Source organism: Nymphalis io, chromosome 6 (genome assembly GCF_905147045.1).
Source record: "Nymphalis io chromosome 6, ilAglIoxx1.1, whole genome shotgun sequence".
Classification (NCBI taxonomy): Eukaryota; Metazoa; Arthropoda; class Insecta; order Lepidoptera; family Nymphalidae; genus Nymphalis; species Nymphalis io.
The window spans coordinates 2,883,827-2,900,907 of record NC_065893.1 but is presented as its reverse complement, the minus strand read 5'-3'; the positions used below and the strand labels follow the sequence as shown (position 1 = coordinate 2,900,907).

The 17,081-nt window shown below is 38.2% G+C and overlaps 1 protein-coding gene across 13 annotated transcripts in view; it reads right to left on the bottom strand.

Moving 5' to 3' along the window:
• LOC126769110 (calcium-activated potassium channel slowpoke) overlaps positions 1 to 17,081 on the bottom strand; it is a 65,421-nt gene that overhangs the window by 2,333 nt on the left and 46,007 nt on the right. The window contains exons 7-25 of one of the 13 annotated variants that reach the window (XM_050487672.1): positions 16,467 to 16,558; positions 12,603 to 12,713; positions 11,833 to 11,938; positions 10,640 to 10,792; positions 10,157 to 10,312; positions 9,168 to 9,280; positions 8,651 to 8,806; positions 8,497 to 8,573; positions 7,185 to 7,253; positions 6,595 to 6,645; positions 5,365 to 5,427; positions 4,713 to 4,748; positions 3,722 to 3,854; positions 2,949 to 3,014; positions 2,095 to 2,266; positions 1,589 to 1,813; positions 1,145 to 1,433; positions 746 to 882; positions 471 to 607 (exon numbers count right to left, since the gene is read on the bottom strand). In XM_050487672.1, coding sequence (XP_050343629.1) covers positions 471 to 607; positions 746 to 882; positions 1,145 to 1,433; positions 1,589 to 1,813; positions 2,095 to 2,266; positions 2,949 to 3,014; positions 3,722 to 3,854; positions 4,713 to 4,748; positions 5,365 to 5,427; positions 6,595 to 6,645; positions 7,185 to 7,253; positions 8,497 to 8,573; positions 8,651 to 8,806; positions 9,168 to 9,280; positions 10,157 to 10,312; positions 10,640 to 10,792; positions 11,833 to 11,938; positions 12,603 to 12,713; positions 16,467 to 16,558 — 2,342 coding nt within the window. Of the gene's footprint in view, positions 1 to 470; positions 608 to 745; positions 883 to 1,144; positions 1,434 to 1,588; positions 1,814 to 2,094; positions 2,267 to 2,948; positions 3,015 to 3,721; positions 3,855 to 4,712; positions 4,749 to 5,364; positions 5,428 to 6,594; positions 6,646 to 7,184; positions 7,254 to 8,159; positions 8,196 to 8,496; positions 8,574 to 8,650; positions 8,807 to 9,167; positions 9,281 to 10,156; positions 10,313 to 10,639; positions 10,793 to 11,832; positions 11,939 to 12,602; positions 12,714 to 14,960; positions 15,053 to 15,703; positions 15,796 to 16,466; positions 16,559 to 17,081 lie in introns of all 13 variants that reach the window. The other 12 variants (XM_050487664.1, XM_050487661.1, XM_050487660.1 and 9 more) reach the window with 12 other exon arrangements.

The following is a 17,081-nucleotide window of genomic DNA, read 5'->3' as shown; positions in this document are numbered from 1 at the left end:
GCGTGTTTTGAATGTGTGTTATGTACAACTGTTGTAGATCTAAATAAATAAATAGTGTTGAATTCGAACCGTCCCCGGTTTAATTAACAAATTGTCACTTTATCGCAATCGAATCAGAACGTTATCGTTGCCGTTTTTCCGTTTTCTTATTATTTATTTTAATTATCTAAGTATTACTGATATCATTGACATTCCGGTATACGGTAACATCATATCCGTTTGGTTTCAATTCGAATAGATATATAATAGTGGATATTGGATTGGAATTGAATCGGGAACGTTATCCGTTTTGAATTTGTTGAATTATCTCCCTGACTTCTACGTAGAAATGTATAGAAATATATTTTTTTAAATAATAATTTATTGATTTTCCTTCGATAACACCGATTGCAAAATATATTTAATAAACGATAATTTAATAGTTTAATTATATATGTATATATGTATGCTAATTAAACTATAATTTTAACCTGTTCGCCAAGCTCTCGGCCGTGGAGTACCCTCCGCGGAGACCAGCTCCCTCTGCGAGGATCAATTCCAATTCAGGAGTGGCACCACCAGTAATCAGTGATCGAATAAGTGTTAAGGCGTTCTGATTAAAATACGTCTGTAAAACAAGGAGTACTATATTAAGAACAATTTTTTTTTAATTTTTTTTGTCATATTTAAGAAATAATTTTTATATGATATTTATTTGAGACGATATAAATAATAACTATTATTATTTTTTGTTAAAAATACTCACAGTGGACATTAGAGAGTCCAGCACGCTGACAGCGAATGCAGTGCCGCAGGCAAATGGTTGCGTCAGGTACAGCTCCGTGTCTGGGTCGTCATCATCGTCTTGGTCGAGGAACTGTACGTTGCTGTCGTTCACCAGTTCTGGTCGATGGTACAAGAAGTTAATGCCACTCGATATGATCGATTATGGAAAGTCGCTTATATTATTTTTTATTATATTTTATTTTATCCTGATACTATGTGATTAGTTTTACCCATTGGTATTGACACGCGATACCACTAAACCTAAATAAAGACGTATATTGTGGCTTTTATGGCGAGTTCTCTAACCGGAATCTCTTCAAACCGGAACATAGCAATATAGGATACTGATGCTGGTTTCAACAAAGGTGTGAAGGCTCACCCGTGATCATGGGCACGTTGGCGCCGTAAACCGAGCCGCGGCGCTGCAGCAGCACGGGCGCGGGCGCGGCGCCGGGCGGGGGCGGCGCGCCGTTGGCCGCCGCACCCGCGCTCAGCACGCCGATCGTGTCGTCGAACGTCATCGCCTTGATGTTCAGCGAAGCCAAGATAGCTTCCTTGTCGGCCAGCGTCGGGTCATCGTTCGATGGCACCTTCGCTGACAGTATGCAGCACATATCGCACAGGTTCACATTCACTGCGCGCAAGTCGGCCCGGCTTAGCGGTGAACCCTGGAACGGACGTGTCGTATCGGATCGTGCTGTCGTTATTGTCACTTAATTGGCGTAGTATACTATTGCTAAAAACTTTTTTGTACTACATTAGTATAAAAAACAATACCGTTATCACAATATTTATAAAACAATGATCACTTTGTCTAACTTACATTCAAAACAGAAATCTTGGGTAGATTCTGCAACATCTTCCACTCTCTTCTGATGTAATCGACGCTGCCCACGATTACGACGTGCTTCAGCTCGTGGTAGTGGAAGTTCGATGCGCGCAGCGGCATCACGAGGTTTCTGAGTCCTATTAGAGGCGAGTCCGGGTCCGCGAACAAGCACACTACCACGTGACCATTTAACACTGTCATCGCCGCTTGATTCCTGTCCTGTTAAGCAATAAGTCTGTTTTAATTTGTTATTAATTATTATAAAATCATAATATTATATATCATAAGATTATTTTATAAATACTTCGAAAACCTAATTTATTTTTTCATAAATTATTGTCTTTGTCAAGTACCAATTATTGTATATTGCATAGTGTTACATTTAGTGTTACATTTTATCACTCAACAATATAATTTTATGTATAAATTATAGTTCTGTGGAAGGTTCCAACGTAATGGGTAGAGCCTATTTGAGTATGAATCATATAAATAATACATACTAATATACAATCTTCTAAATTTCTCGCTGGACTCCAATGGAACATTCCTGTGGAGTCATATTTCATTTCAGTCTTTTCGAAGTCGAAATCTTTGCTCTGGTCGTCTGCTAGGCCGGCAGGCAGACTAACACCATTGCTATTTTGATTGCCACCACTACTTCTGCTCGTTGGCCTGAATTAAGAAAAATAAAATGACATTTGTATTTGTGGCTGGAATATCTGTCAGTCGTGCGTCACTTTACACGGTGCAATAATGAATAAAAAAACATTTTTTTTATTCTTGTGCATGTTTTAAAAACTTGCTTATTGAATTATTCGGTGATTTTGTTTAAGTGGGCGTTTTAGCGTTTGATTTAATTATTAGGAAAGTTTAAAATAAAATACTAAAAGTAATTCTCCAAGCATTTTCTTAACAGAGTAAATCGCTAAAACTATACATATAGTCACAAGTTTTTACTGGCATTAATTTCCATTAAAAAATTAAATGAATTTGCTTCGAGTATTATAGGATAAAAACAAAACGTAAATTATCAAACAATATTATTTGGCAAATAATATAATAATTGCACAGTGCTCATTTAACTACTCTACACTATTCAAGTTCGTAAACGAAAATCAAACATCGAGTATCAGTACTATAACGTCATTCTACAAACAACGAATAATTACGTGCCGTGCGGTCCGGAAATGTGAATACACATTGAAAAAAAAATCATTCCAAATGAACTACATAAAACGAAAACTACGTACTACGCATAGCTTCATTCTACAAGACTCAAAGAATAATGTCATGTAGACAAAAAACTACGAATATCAGAAAATAACTAAGTGATATATAATTTTATAAAAATTACATGAGTTTTTTCACTTCGTAGGCTAGATGATAGGCTTGGTAATTGGTATCTTGGTCTTGCGTATTCCTGCAAACAGGGCCAGAGTTTCGTCTCCAATGTTATAAGGAGTCGTAAAAGTGCAACACAGTTAGGACAAATCATTAGACAGAGATATACATAAATAATTGTGCCGTGCATACAAAGTGCACTTCGTGCTAAGTAACAGCAGACATCAAATGCTTGTAAAAAGCAGCAATTAATTTGACATAAACAAATTTTTACAGGGTTTTTGATTAGTTATGACTAATGTGTTATTTGAGTCTTTATTTTTAATTAAATGTATGTCGTTAAATCTACTTTTTTTTCAAGTAAATTTTACACAACTGTTGTATTCCTTCTTTGTACCTATATAAATAAAAAAACAATAATAATACCTCTTTAAGTTAAATTAATCATAATCCATCTAATTTGTGACGTTTCTTCCTATATAAAATGTTAGATTATTATAAACTATGTAGGTATTTAATTTTTACCTCTGTGGATCCTGAAAAATTGCTATATAATAAAAGCTAGAGTATAAAACACAAATTTTTTTTAAATAGTAATGAAAAATTGATTAAATTATAAGATGTTTACAAAATTTCGCAGAATTAAAGATTAATAATCTTGAGATTACAATTATAAGTGTTGTTTTAACTTCCTTTCATTAATTTCAATTTAAGACGTAAAGCAAAACTGAAAACACATATATTTATATATAAATATAGTGAAGCTAGTTTGAATAAACCACTTACGTGTCCGGCGGTGCTCGGTTGACATTGGGTTTGACCTTGTTGACTTGCCTCGTGGTCGTAGTGTTCATCAGCTGGTTCGCCATCGGAGACAGCAGGGTCGTTGGAGCCGCACTCCGATGATTACGATTTATCACTGAAAATATTTTTCATTTCATTTCCGTTTAGTTCGTTATTTCTCTTTCTATGAGTTAATCCAAAGCTAAGTCGAGTCTTCGAAGTACTTTTGATTCGTCATTACTAGTTGGTTATAATAAATATATTGTCGAATCTAATTAACATCAGTGCAGGTTTCATCCTCAGTATATTATATACAGTGTATATATTCTATATTACTGTAAAGGCATTCGGCACAGACCCTATTCACACAGCCTTCTGGCGTAATGTCAAAGTATAAAGATCGAATCAATAACATTATGATGAACCCATAGACAATTACTACATTATACATATTCCTAATTTATTTATGGATTCTAATAACCATTCAAATAAAGTACAAACATTGTCTACTGCTTTACAATAAAATCAATAAATCTTGCATTAAAATCAACGTAGAGTAAAGTAACTCCACACGCATTAGGTATTAGCGTAAACCGAATAAGAAGCCGAGATGGCCTAGTGGTAAGAACGCGTGAATCTTAACCGATGATCGTGGGTTCAAACCCGGGCAAGCACCACTGAATTTTCATGTGCTTAATTTGTGTTTATAATTCATCTCGTGCTTAACGGTGAAGGAAAACATCGTGAGGAAACCTGCATGTGTCTAATTTCATTGAAATTCTGCCACATGTGTATTCTACCAACCCGCATTGGAGCAGCGTGGTGGAATAAGCTCCAAACCTTCTCCTCAAAAGGGAGAGGAGGCCTTAGCCCAGCAGTGGGATATTAACAGGCTGTTACTGTTACTGTAAACCGGATGGATGATATTCTTTGAGATTTTTACTTTTCGAAAAGTAAATATTTTTATCCTATATACGTATATATATGTACTTACGACTAATATCTTCTCCCCTCTCCCTAGCGATTTCACCTTAAACAATAATTCAAAAAGCAAAAATTATTATCAAATCATTAAGTTAATTAAATTAATTTGCCATTAAGAAATTTATTTATAGAACATAAATTACAAAATTCTAAGACAAGAAGCTTTATAACAGATCATTCAATAGAGATGATTAAAAAAACATTTAGATGCAATGCCATGACACAGATCCACAAGCCTGGCGTTAGGATACAAACCAGAAATGAATAGATCCGCTTTAGAGTTAACCAAGAAGCATAGATCAATGATTTTCTTACTTCAGTCTATATTCGCCACGTGAAAAGAAAATGTGATGCAAAACAAAGTTATTGTCTGGTTGTGTCAATATCAGGTCTTCATTTTTTACGTGAAACCTAAACTTTTCAATGGGAGGATATCGCTCGCACGAGCGTGAGTTTGTCTATGGGGTCATGCTTAGTGAAAGCAAGTTTAGACCTTCCAATGGCTTCCATAAGCCATCTGGTGCTCGCTATGAAAAGGCGTGGTGAAGCATCTAAGTGCAACTCTTTAGCCTATGGGTAAGCATCTGGCTGTAAATGTGTTGGCCGATGAGAAAGTATAAGGAAAATAAAAAATCACTCAGTCCCTTGAGCCTGAGATGTACCTCGAACATGGACCTTCTTGGGCAACTCTGGCGGCGTGAAGGTGGGGGGAGGATGGTGGTCATCTGCAAAACATCAGCACAAGTTCGCATTCCGATACACCACTCAATCGATAAAACAACCTACAAATGTACTTGTTAAACAAAGTTGTATGACGAACTTTAATGAGATACGAGTACATTTATATTAAAAAGATGACAATCGGTTTCACCTCGATTGCAAGTACAAACTATATGATTTAATGTATTTATATATATTCGAATACTTCATTGATATAATTCAAACGGTTAAATTCTCACAAGTTAAGAAATATATGTTTATAATTTAACGAAGTAACTCATTTTGCTTCTTTGAAATATTTTTTTAAGAAAGGTGAAACTGATTTTTAAAAGACAAATTTACAGTGAAGAAAACATCAATATTTATTCATTTAAATTTAGAATAGACAATACTCAAAACATTCACATGCAACACGCTATATCTAAAGTAACAGACAACAATAAAACATTTATTAGACAAGCTTGTGTGAATCTATAACTACACTACTGTTAAAAAACATTTGTATTTTAGACTGATTAATTTAAAAATGCAATCATGACTAATGTTAGTGGGAATGGAATGAGAATTAAAGAGATGACATTTGGGGTATTTTGAGCCTTCTAGTATTCTAATATTTAATATGAATCGAGCTCTAATAATGATTTTTTGAGATCTTACACGGTGTAAAGTAGCGTATACCATATTTTCGACGGAATTTGAGGCACTGATTAACCACTGCAAGGTCCTTTTATTTCTATCGAGGCGGGGCCATCTAATATTAATAAAACGTTCCCTACGCAAGATGATGACAATTAAAATTTCACTTTAATAATTATAAGCACGTTTAAAAACTATAACGTTACAACATCCATTTCGGAAGGACTATTTCGATGCAGAAAATATAAGGATCAAATATACACCTAAGTACATTTTCATATTGATACGATAAAATTTAACATTAACAAGACCAAAATAAAATTACATCACATATTTCTCTCTATGTTTACGGCTAATAGAGAGGCGAAACATCTAACTGCTGTATAAAATGCACATAGATAACGTATACAAGACAATGATAACAGGACACGATATTGCTATAATTGTTGGTGCGTGCGAGTTGCGACCACCGACACCATCGCATCGTAACACCACATCGACATATACATTGAAACGTATACACAATAGTTACGTACTTGCCCGGCCAACCATCTGGACGGCTCGTACGCCTTTCCTGAATGTAGCCACTGAATTGAGAAACAAATGTTTATTGCTCACTTATTAAATTACATTTAATCCTGTTTATTTTAGGACATCTGGACAGGAGATTAAGGCAAATAAAATTAAATTATATATATATATATATAATATGTATATATGCAGACAGAGATGCAAAGCTTTTCATTTTGTCTTATTTATTAGGTGGCTAAAATATGAAACAGACTTTTGGTAACCAATTCCCAAAGAATTAATCACTTTTATGTAATCCTAGTATCATGATGTTATCAAAAATTCTGTTATAATTTGTATTAATGATTTAGTATTGGTTATTGGTATCCAAAAGCACATCGATAGCGTCCCCCTTGAAACCTATTATTTGTTTACTGTCAAGCATATCGCAGTTATGTTCGCGTGGTAGCATTGCTTTCTTCTATTTGCGTGTATCGCTCCCTGGTGAAATAGCATACTTTAGCCCAATCTTATAATAATTTTGAGCGCTTGTTAGTTAATGCAATAAAACTAATATTGTGAGGTACGGTAATTTGCACAGTTCAATGCTCCGTACCGTCGACATTTCGATATGTATTAACACTTTGTTTCACCATCCCCGTCTGCATCATCATCATTCCGACATCTGGAAAAATGCAAACACTGACACATACGAAGGCTGTATCGTTGATTCCTGTTCGGCTGATTGGGGATTTGATGTTAGAACTAGAAGAATCAAATTTTTGATCTCCAAATTTCGGACGGTTGGATTTTTGATAATCGTGTAATGGGAGATTTTCAATTTGACTCTACTAGGCTTGCAGATGATATCATAATGAGTAGCGACCGTATCTCTCGACCGAGCGTTAGTCACTGCTATTAGCAAAGACAAGCCGGGACTGTCGTATGAAGCCTTTATATCGTTTTAAAGCTCACTCCCCATGATAATTTTAGCGTCTTTGTTTCACTCTGATTTTTCTGAGACATGCTTTCATGGATTTGTGTTATAGACGTAGTGTTTAAACTAAGTGTTCGGGAATAAATGAAAGTGCAAGTTGCTTTGCGAAATTCAACTCTACTTCAGTTTCATGCATATGCCGGAATGGGCTCTGAAGTGCATCATGTCAATTTATATCTACGCCTTATCTCGAACCAGCTGAATCTAAATTGTGCACCAGAAAATCATTGCAAAAAGGTGAAAAACTTAATTTTTGTTTTGCGTTTGTGGTGTTTCTATAATATTGAATGATGCACTGGTTACTCTCAATCGAAACAATTCAGTACATAGTGAGATATTTCTCAAGAGGCATAGAAGATGATATAGTGTCAGAGTGCTTTATTGTATTTGGCATATGGCATATCCATTCACGAGCGAGCAGACAAACACAATGATCGCTAATATAGGGTGTAACGAGCACGGATCAAGAACGCTTTGCAGCCGATCCAGTCTGTGAGGTACGGACGCAACACCACTAAAGCAACTCAAAATTATATAGACATGAAAATAAATTGAAAAACGACAATCTGTATGCTTATGTGTGGTGCAAGTTACCTATGTCGGCTCCAACCTTCCGCTGGTGCGCGGTCACTAAAATTTTAGCCGAATATTGAATTAATGTCTTACAAGTAAAGGATAAATTGTGTGACGTATAGACGCTGTGTACAAATTCCTGGAGTATAATACGTGACATACATACAAATCAATTAGAAAAAAGTGAAAAATTAATGTGTTCATTAAAACACAGCAAGCGATATTACGTTTCCAGAAAGAATGTCACAGAATTTTATTATTCATATACATTAACATTTTTTTATATATATTATTAACATCATATATTTGTCGTTGTCATAAAACAGAATGACTTTATCTAAGAAAGCAAGGATCTTACAATTTTTGCATTTGCACTTCTTGATGAGAGTTTCGTCTTTGATGTCTTCGTGACACGCTTTGCAATAGAACCAAGCTCTGAAATTACAAAATGTAAGAAATTAACAAGTAATATTTATTCGAAATAGATTTTAAATTTTGCAATCAAATCTTACCTTTTAACTTCGTCCGCGGATTGGGCGATAAAAAAGCCTTGAGTATTAGCATGTATCTTCACATTTCTTGGATTTATCGAGATCTTGCTGTCTGTACCTTCTTCCCCTTTGATTTCGATCGCCAGCAACAGAAGTTTCAACTTTGTGAAGCATAATCTGCGAGAAATCAATTCCTTTATTGATTATATATTTTTACGTTAATAATATGGTAATTCTTTTTATTATATCTTACTAAACATTTTTGTTGGATAGTATTTATAAATTATATTTTTACATTATTTCTTTTAGAGGTTAGGTTTATATACATTTGTTATAATAAATACTGTTCACTTAAAGTAGATTCTGGATGTTTATGTTTTATAAAAATAGTAATGAAAAATCCACCATTCTGAAATTTACAATATTATTTACAGTGATTTTTTATTTATACAATTTAAGTAGTAATTGTTAAAGTAAAAGCAGGTAGCATTAAATACTAAATGAAATTAATGGATTTGTAGGATTCTATAGGTCTTACTCGCTCGCTTGTGGAAAGCTCATTCCAGTGAAGGATGTCGACAGAGTTTCCGTGTACATCTCGCACCCCGTACCCTGCAGGTAATCGTTCTGCCAAGCTTGCGTGTCGGGGGACTGCAATCAACCAATACGGAGACGCTGAAGCTCGTGCCGAGTTAGTCATAGCCAATCACAGACGTGTTAACATTGCTAATGTGCCCGCCGCTTTTGTAGATAAAAATTTTACATTGGACAAATATTTTACAATATTAGTATTTTCTACCTAAATCCTATAGTTACTAATCTATTTATTGTCATACAATCAAGTTATTTTGTGCTAATTTGGGAACTTGGGAAAATTGACCTAAGAACAATCAGATCGTAAGCAAAACGATATGAAAAGCTGTGTAGTTGTGTATTGGTTGACGGTTAGTGACGACATTTGACGTCATTATGGATTGGACATTGAACCGGTATAAAAGTTCAATTCGTAACGTTGACTCGTCAGCTCGCAAGCGTTCTCTTTCACTTACTCCGCTGCGTGCCTGAACTGCATTCCAATAAAAGATGAACTGAGTGTCTCCGTGTACATCTCCATGCCGGTACCTCTTTTGTAGTCATAACTCCATTTAGCCTTTCGTTGGGACTGCGAAAATTCCGCATACGATTCGTTACGACACGTTATAAGATAAAATAGACGAGCGCGGGTTTCCCCGCAGGAGATATTGCAGTATTAACAAACACAGATGCGTTCTCTATTCCCTCACTCGCTGACTATTCAAAACAATTCAAAGAATTGAAGCGCATCACCAACGACTTTCTTACTCTGTATCTTTAATTCTCGGGGTTTTGAAATCAAGGAGCTTAGGGTCTGCAGGCATAATAATCAACTACATAAAGTAAAGTTTTGCAGTAAGAATCGCTCTCCTCAGTCTTCGAATTATATTCGTCGAGCCTTTGATTGTTTCAGGTGAGATTAAAACAGACGAGTGAAAAGTTCAATGAACTAACCGTTTTAAAACTTCTCATAGCGAACAGGTTTGCCATCATGGTGGAGAAACCGGGCGCTAGACAGCTCTGTGCGATGAAACCTAACTTTAATTCCGCCAAACAGATGACGTCATCGCCTTGCTTCCAATCCCACGACGGAATGTTGAGAAGGTAGGCCTAAAAGAAGTTTGAAAAAATATATAAATTTAAATAATAGTTTTCATAAAGTTATTCCATTTTTTTGGATTATTTGAAGTTTTCCTTCATTCTTTCACTTATGTTTGATAAGTGAAGGGATGAAGGAAAACATCATGAGTCACATGTATAAGCAGAATGTGTTTCGGCCACATGTGTATCCACAACCCAGATGGGAACAACGTGGTGGAATTAAGTTGTTTCCTGAAAAAGTTGAGGTGGCAAACACAGCATTTTCAAGCTGTTACTTTACTTAACTGTAAGTATTATAATTAAAAATAAGGATTTTTCTTAATTCAATCCAAATACCTTATTATGATACTGCATCAGTTGGATTATAACCCTGATGTCATCTGAATAGTTTTTAATGGAAATGACCCTCATGATGTTCGCAGCATCCTCCGCATCGGGATCTTGGCAATACTTGTTGGCTAATACTAAACATGCGTCAGCTTCGTGCACCTAAATAACATTATTAATATTATAATATTTATAAAATATGATAGTTTTCATGAATGCAGTTTAATTATTAATATTATTTAAATAGATCTTAAAACTTAAGTGTCATTTACCATTGTGTAGGAGATTGATTTGAAGTAAAAATACTAAATACCTTGAATTACAAATAGGTAAAAAACTTTTTCTTATTCCATGAACCTATTGTGAAAATAATGCGAAATGTACTTACCCAGTTTCATAATTAGATCAAGAAAAAATGAATATTCTTTTAACTTTCTTAAATGATACAACATTAAGAAACATCATTAAGTTATAATTATCTAAATACTGACACAAGCGAAGGGTAAGTTCTACAACATGGAAGAGCTAGCGTCGGGTTACAAATAAAAATAACGAATGCGTATGACTAACGTTTTCATAAATCGATGTCGCATTAGTTACTTTATTATAAGAAGCAGATGGTTTTGTACATGACATCCAACTTACTAAAGCATTTAACCAAGCCATGCATCTAGACTTACCGTAAACACTCGACAATATCGACAATCGACATTTGTACTTTAATCTACTAAAAGCCAATTTTGAAAAGGAAACTCTTTCGACGGCAACCATTAATGCCAATTTATTAATGAATTTATTAATTTAGCACTGTTTGTAAACTTGTATAGTACAAGGTAATATCGATTGTTTAGAGTACATTTAGTGGCCAAACTCGCACACAACACCCAGTTTAGGTACAAACAGACACAAAATATGGCCGGGCCGGAGCGTCACCACGACAAGGGAAAGACGCGCGCCGGGAGCGACTCCAGACGAGCTCGTGCGGGACATCCACACATATATTAACAACATTAGCGATAGCCACACAAACAGCCTTTAAGTCATGGCATTAGAAGGGAATTTAACATCACTCGAACGATAGAACGTCTTCTCGTATAATAGGTTTGAACGAGCATCGTCCTACGTCTATAGAAAAGACAGTCTGCACAGCATCCGACACCACGCCCAAAATATCACATTGTCGTTTGTGCAGTACTACTTACTTTTACTCTCTGTAGATCGATTGGGTTCATAATGGTGCCTTGAAAGAATTCCACAGTGGTAAAGTGTCTCTTGAACAGGCCTTCGAGCTCCAGGTCGGGCGGTTTCCTGCCAGCAACGCTTAGTTAACTTTACGGACAAGATTTAGGCCAGTCCGCCGCCTGTCGCAGGCCGACGTTCCCATGCAACTCTAGTTACCATAATATGCAGTAGTGGGGTAGGACGGGAGCACCCCCTACTGGCCGATGAGGCACCCCAGTCCCACCGTGCAAGCAATGATTGCATTAAAAGAACCACAAGATAAAATTACCAAAGTGATAAATCCTACTGTGACTATGAATCAGCACCTTTACAGAAGAAAAACTCCGTAAAATGCACATAAATGAATAAAAATATTGGTTCGATTAGACGCGTATCAATGATAAATAAGTAGGGCCGTGCGTTATCTAATTGCCTGCGCTATTCGGTCTTAGTCTAACCTTGACTCGCTCAAGGTCGACGGCATTCATCATTGTACCCTGAAAAAACTCGACGGTGGTGTAGTGACGCTTCAGGAGACCTTCCAGCTCTAAGTCAGGCTCCTTTCTGAAAGCGTCGTTTGACCATACATGTTTCACCACCATATAACTGTCTTAAGCTGCCGTTCAATAATATTTTAATATCATGTATACCATAGTTTTGTGCTCATCTTGGACTAATTCTAATCAGACAGTATTACTATTATGTCTCTGCTTAAAGTTTTTACTAATATTTATATAAATAGTTATATTACCTGTGTAAAAAAACAACCTCTACATCCACGTCTTCTCGGTCTTCATGTAGGAAGTCTTTTAAGAAATGGCTCACGGATTCGTACGTTATATGTCCACATACGACAATATGCCTGAAATCGTACAAATATATTAAAGTACAAATAACAATTGTCATTCAAATTGATCTATTATGATAATTATGAGTAAAGGAAAGAAGCAGTCAAAGCTGTATTGTTTAACTTAGCCTTTATTATTTACTTTAAGTTTGTAACTGATAGTTTCAATAAATAAGAGCGAAAGAAAAAAAACTAAAAGATTTGAAGCTAATAATAAAACAAATTATAATTTTAGAAGTATATATAAAAAGCAAGTTTCACAAAAGCTATAGGTTTTGTCAAAGTAAAAGAAAGAAAGAAGTACAGCAATTTCTAGTTTTTATTATTCAACACTCGAAACCTCATCAAAGACAATAATTTATTAAAAGTTAATGACGTTTTCACAGTGTTAAATAATAACACAAATGACACAAGCGTGATACGACTACAAGAAACTATAACAAGGCCTTCGTTTGATTTTAGTTCACATTATGCCAAATCATTAGCAAAACGGTATAATCTCATTTTAAACTCACCAAATAAAGACCTTCTTTATTAGTAACCTCCATAATTTACAATCAGCTTTGTTCATTAATTTGTGATTGAATTAATTAATGAAGTTTTACTTATAGCAATCAATTAGTCAAAGGTAACAACAACAAGCGATTATCACAAATAAATGAACAATCTCAGTTTCGTTCAGGATTTTGTAGCTATCTACCGCACTAATCACAAAATCAACGAAATTATGACGACAACAAATGATTTTTTTTTTCCAAAATGATTATCACTACATCAACAGTCCCAAAGCGAACTCGCGTAAGGTAGGATTTTATATGATACGAGTAAATATTAATGTTTGTTTTTTGGTTTTTATCGAAAACCGTTTTAAAGAGTCGATACAATTGTGACTTCAAGGTGAATGTCCGAAAATTATATCTATAGACAATAATAAGAATATAGCACATCATATCGAACGATTTACTTGAATAATATTTATGATCAGTCTTAAGCAACTACATTCCCAATTGTCTTTAGATAAATATTGATTGTTGGTAAGTAAAAAAAGGCGGAACGAGTACTTAAAAGCTTGCCTCTCAGTACGGTTTTTACTATAAATCATTATTGTATATATTGCGTTGTTTAAAAATATTTTTAATCATGACTCAATTCTTTATAAGTTCGATAAAAAAGGGTCAGGCACGGCATGAGATTTGGGTGTGGGTGTGGGAAGATAGTAAAATGTATAGACAATGATGGAGGTTGGTGAGTTAGAATATATACAAAAAGATAAAGAGAGTGGAGCAACCGTTAAAACTGGACAAACACGGAAGATAATTTAGTATTTATAAGGAAAATAAAAAGATCAAATACAAGACGGCAAGAACTAAACACAACATGCAATCTATTAATTCATCTAAGGTGTGGCAAAGGAACTGAAGTCATTTTGATCATAAAACGTAACAATCTACTTGTTATGGCTGCATAAATTCGCAAACAATCTTTAAATATTTATAATTGAAATCTTGTATGAATGATTCGTGTACTTTAATTTCTATTATGATGTCAATCATGACTGATGGTATGTCGAGAACTAAACTAATTTGGCATTAAAAATGTCCTCAATGCACACAGCCTTGCCACGCTCTATGAATTTATATGTTAATAATACATAACACTAAATAACCGAGGGATCGATTCAAAAAGTACATTACAATTACAAAACATGAAAGAGGGCCAACATTACGAGTACAGTACATTTACATTAGACGTGCAGGCAGGGAAGTAGAGAAGGAAGCGAGCGGTTGACACTCACTAGGTCGCAAGGGCTTCGGATCGTATCAACAGCCCCCCGCGGGCTGAGGGCCCGGGGCTCCGCTCGGCGCGCTGAAGCGCACGACGCGAGGAGCTGTCGACTGGTACACGACAACTCCAACAACACACTACTGTACCACTCAACATTTATCTCGACGTAACTAAGCTTTACGATTACCATAAACATTCCTCATTACGTACGTACGGTATACTAACAGAAAATAATAATGATACCTATTTGACGAGCGTTTACACTAGCCACTATCTGCTTTATACTATTCAACTGAATCAATACCAATTCACAGATAATTTACAATCAATATCGACTCAAAAACAAAGAAACTCGCGGGACTTGCGTCCCGCCAAAGATAAAGTGAGAACACAGAAGCGTGCTAAGAGAGGAAAAGGAAGATATAGATTTACAACACGGAACACATTCAACGGAACGGATTGAAGACAGCGGCTCACCTGCGTCCCCGCTCATTCTTGAGGGTGCCGCCATACTTGGGTCTAGTGCCGATTAAGTCAATTATCTCTGGGATACAACTGGCAAATATCGCCTAAACGCCGACAGACAAAACAAGACATTCACATTCAAGTCAAGTGAGTAGTGAGCGGCGCGGAAGTGAGCCGCCAGCGCGCGCGGTGCGGGCGGCTCGCTTCGACGCGGCGGCGGAGCAGCGCGGCGCGGACGGCGGGGCGCGGCGCGGCGAACAGTCGGTCGGAGCGCAGAGCGCGGCGGCCTCAGCGGGCCGCGGGGGGGCGCGCGGGCGCACGAGCGCGGGCACTGGCTGTGTGTGATCTCGGGACTCGTGGCGAGGTGCCGGAGCTAGCGCTACAGCGTGGCGACAGGCATCGTGTGCAAGCGAACAAACCAAACACTACTTCATCGACAGCATTACAAAACTTTACATCGGCTCTCTCCAGATCTAGTCTCGTTAGAAGGATTAAAAAGCTCAATGATATCTCGAGTGTATTTTACGAAAAAAGGCATGTAGTAGTGCGTCGGTCGACCGCGCGCCTGTCTCTCGTGTACGGGGAGAGGGGCGCGGCCGCCGGGAGCTAACTCTTCGAGCATGCGCCACGGCACCGAGAGACCGATTCTAGTGAAGGATTAATAAATTTCATTAGCAAACTCCGCATTCAATCAACCAAGTCAGATCGAAACCGTGAGAGGAAGCCTGTGGAGCGGGGGCGTGAGAGCAGGGTACCTGCGGCGGACGTCCTTGTTGTACCGGCCGCCGTATTTGTTCCGCTGCGCCGCCAGCTCCGTGATCTCGGGGATCCAGCTGGCGAACACAGCCTACGATACACAGCAAACACCGTGAGGTGAGCGATTGCCCCCCCGCGCGCCCGCCCCCCCGGCCCCGGCCCGCGGCCGTGAACCCTCGCGCTCGCACAAGGCTGTGTGGCTTGAGTGTCGTCTGTCTGCGTGTGGCTGTGGCGTGGTGTGGACGGGTGCGGGACTTGGGTGCCGTGCCGAGCTACGCTAGCGGGAGCTACATGACGGCAAGCCGTGACGGGACTCGTGACCGGGGACATGCAAGGCCTGGATACGTACGCTAACTATCGATGAACAGAACTTAAAAAGAAATCGGTATCGCCGGTTACTAAACTAAGACGATGGGCATTCGGTATAGACGCATGGTAGTGCGCGCACACGAGCCAGCCGTCCCGGGCAGTCGCAGGGATGGTCTCGCTCCGGCCTCACTTACGAACGCAAGGCGCTGAGTGACGTAGAAGCGAGATCCACCCTCGGCCCGCCCGCGTGGCAGACGGGTGTGCGCGAGTAGATAACACAATACATCTGACGGCACTGAGCAAGCTTTTGTAGAGGTGATGATTCCACATCGTCTCGGAGAGTTCGAGCGATTCAGACCGGACACGGCAGACGCGACGAGCGGCTACCGAAACGCGCGTGCCACAGAGTGAGTCGCTTTCGCTCTCGATTCAATTTATACATCAAATTGATACCTTTTTCCATGTTCACGCTTCAGCTCGCCACTGTACTTGGACCTACTTCCTACCAGCTCTATAATTTCAGGAATGCTACTAGCGAACATTGCCTGCAACAGACCATGGTGTCGATCGAACATCGAGTCTGCGCGCGGACACCATCGTGTGCTGCACGACAATGTCCACCTCGAGTCTCGGTAAAACTATGGTGACGTATCGTAAATGTAGCCGATAGCGGAGCGAAAATAAAATAAAAGGAACGTGTGTGTCTACCGGTGATGTGAGCAACTGAACACAGCCAGGCACAGGTGCGCATGCAGAGATCGCGAGGTGGGAGGGGAGGGACGCGCGCGGCGCGGGGCACACGGCGCGCGGCTAGGCGCCTCCACTCCGACTACTGCGAGCCGAGGCTCGTCTCGTACCACTGTCCCCGGTGGGTGACTCGTGATTCGTGACCCCGTGTGCGCGTACGCACGTGTACGGCACGCATGTCCGATATTAAAGCTTGACAGTTGAGAGATCCTCTGGCGGCACTTTGGTGGTAATCACATAACAAAGCAAAAGAAAAAAAGAAAACATTCATGCAATTAAAATATCGGTCGAAGTGAAGCTCGTCTCGATAGATGCTCCTTT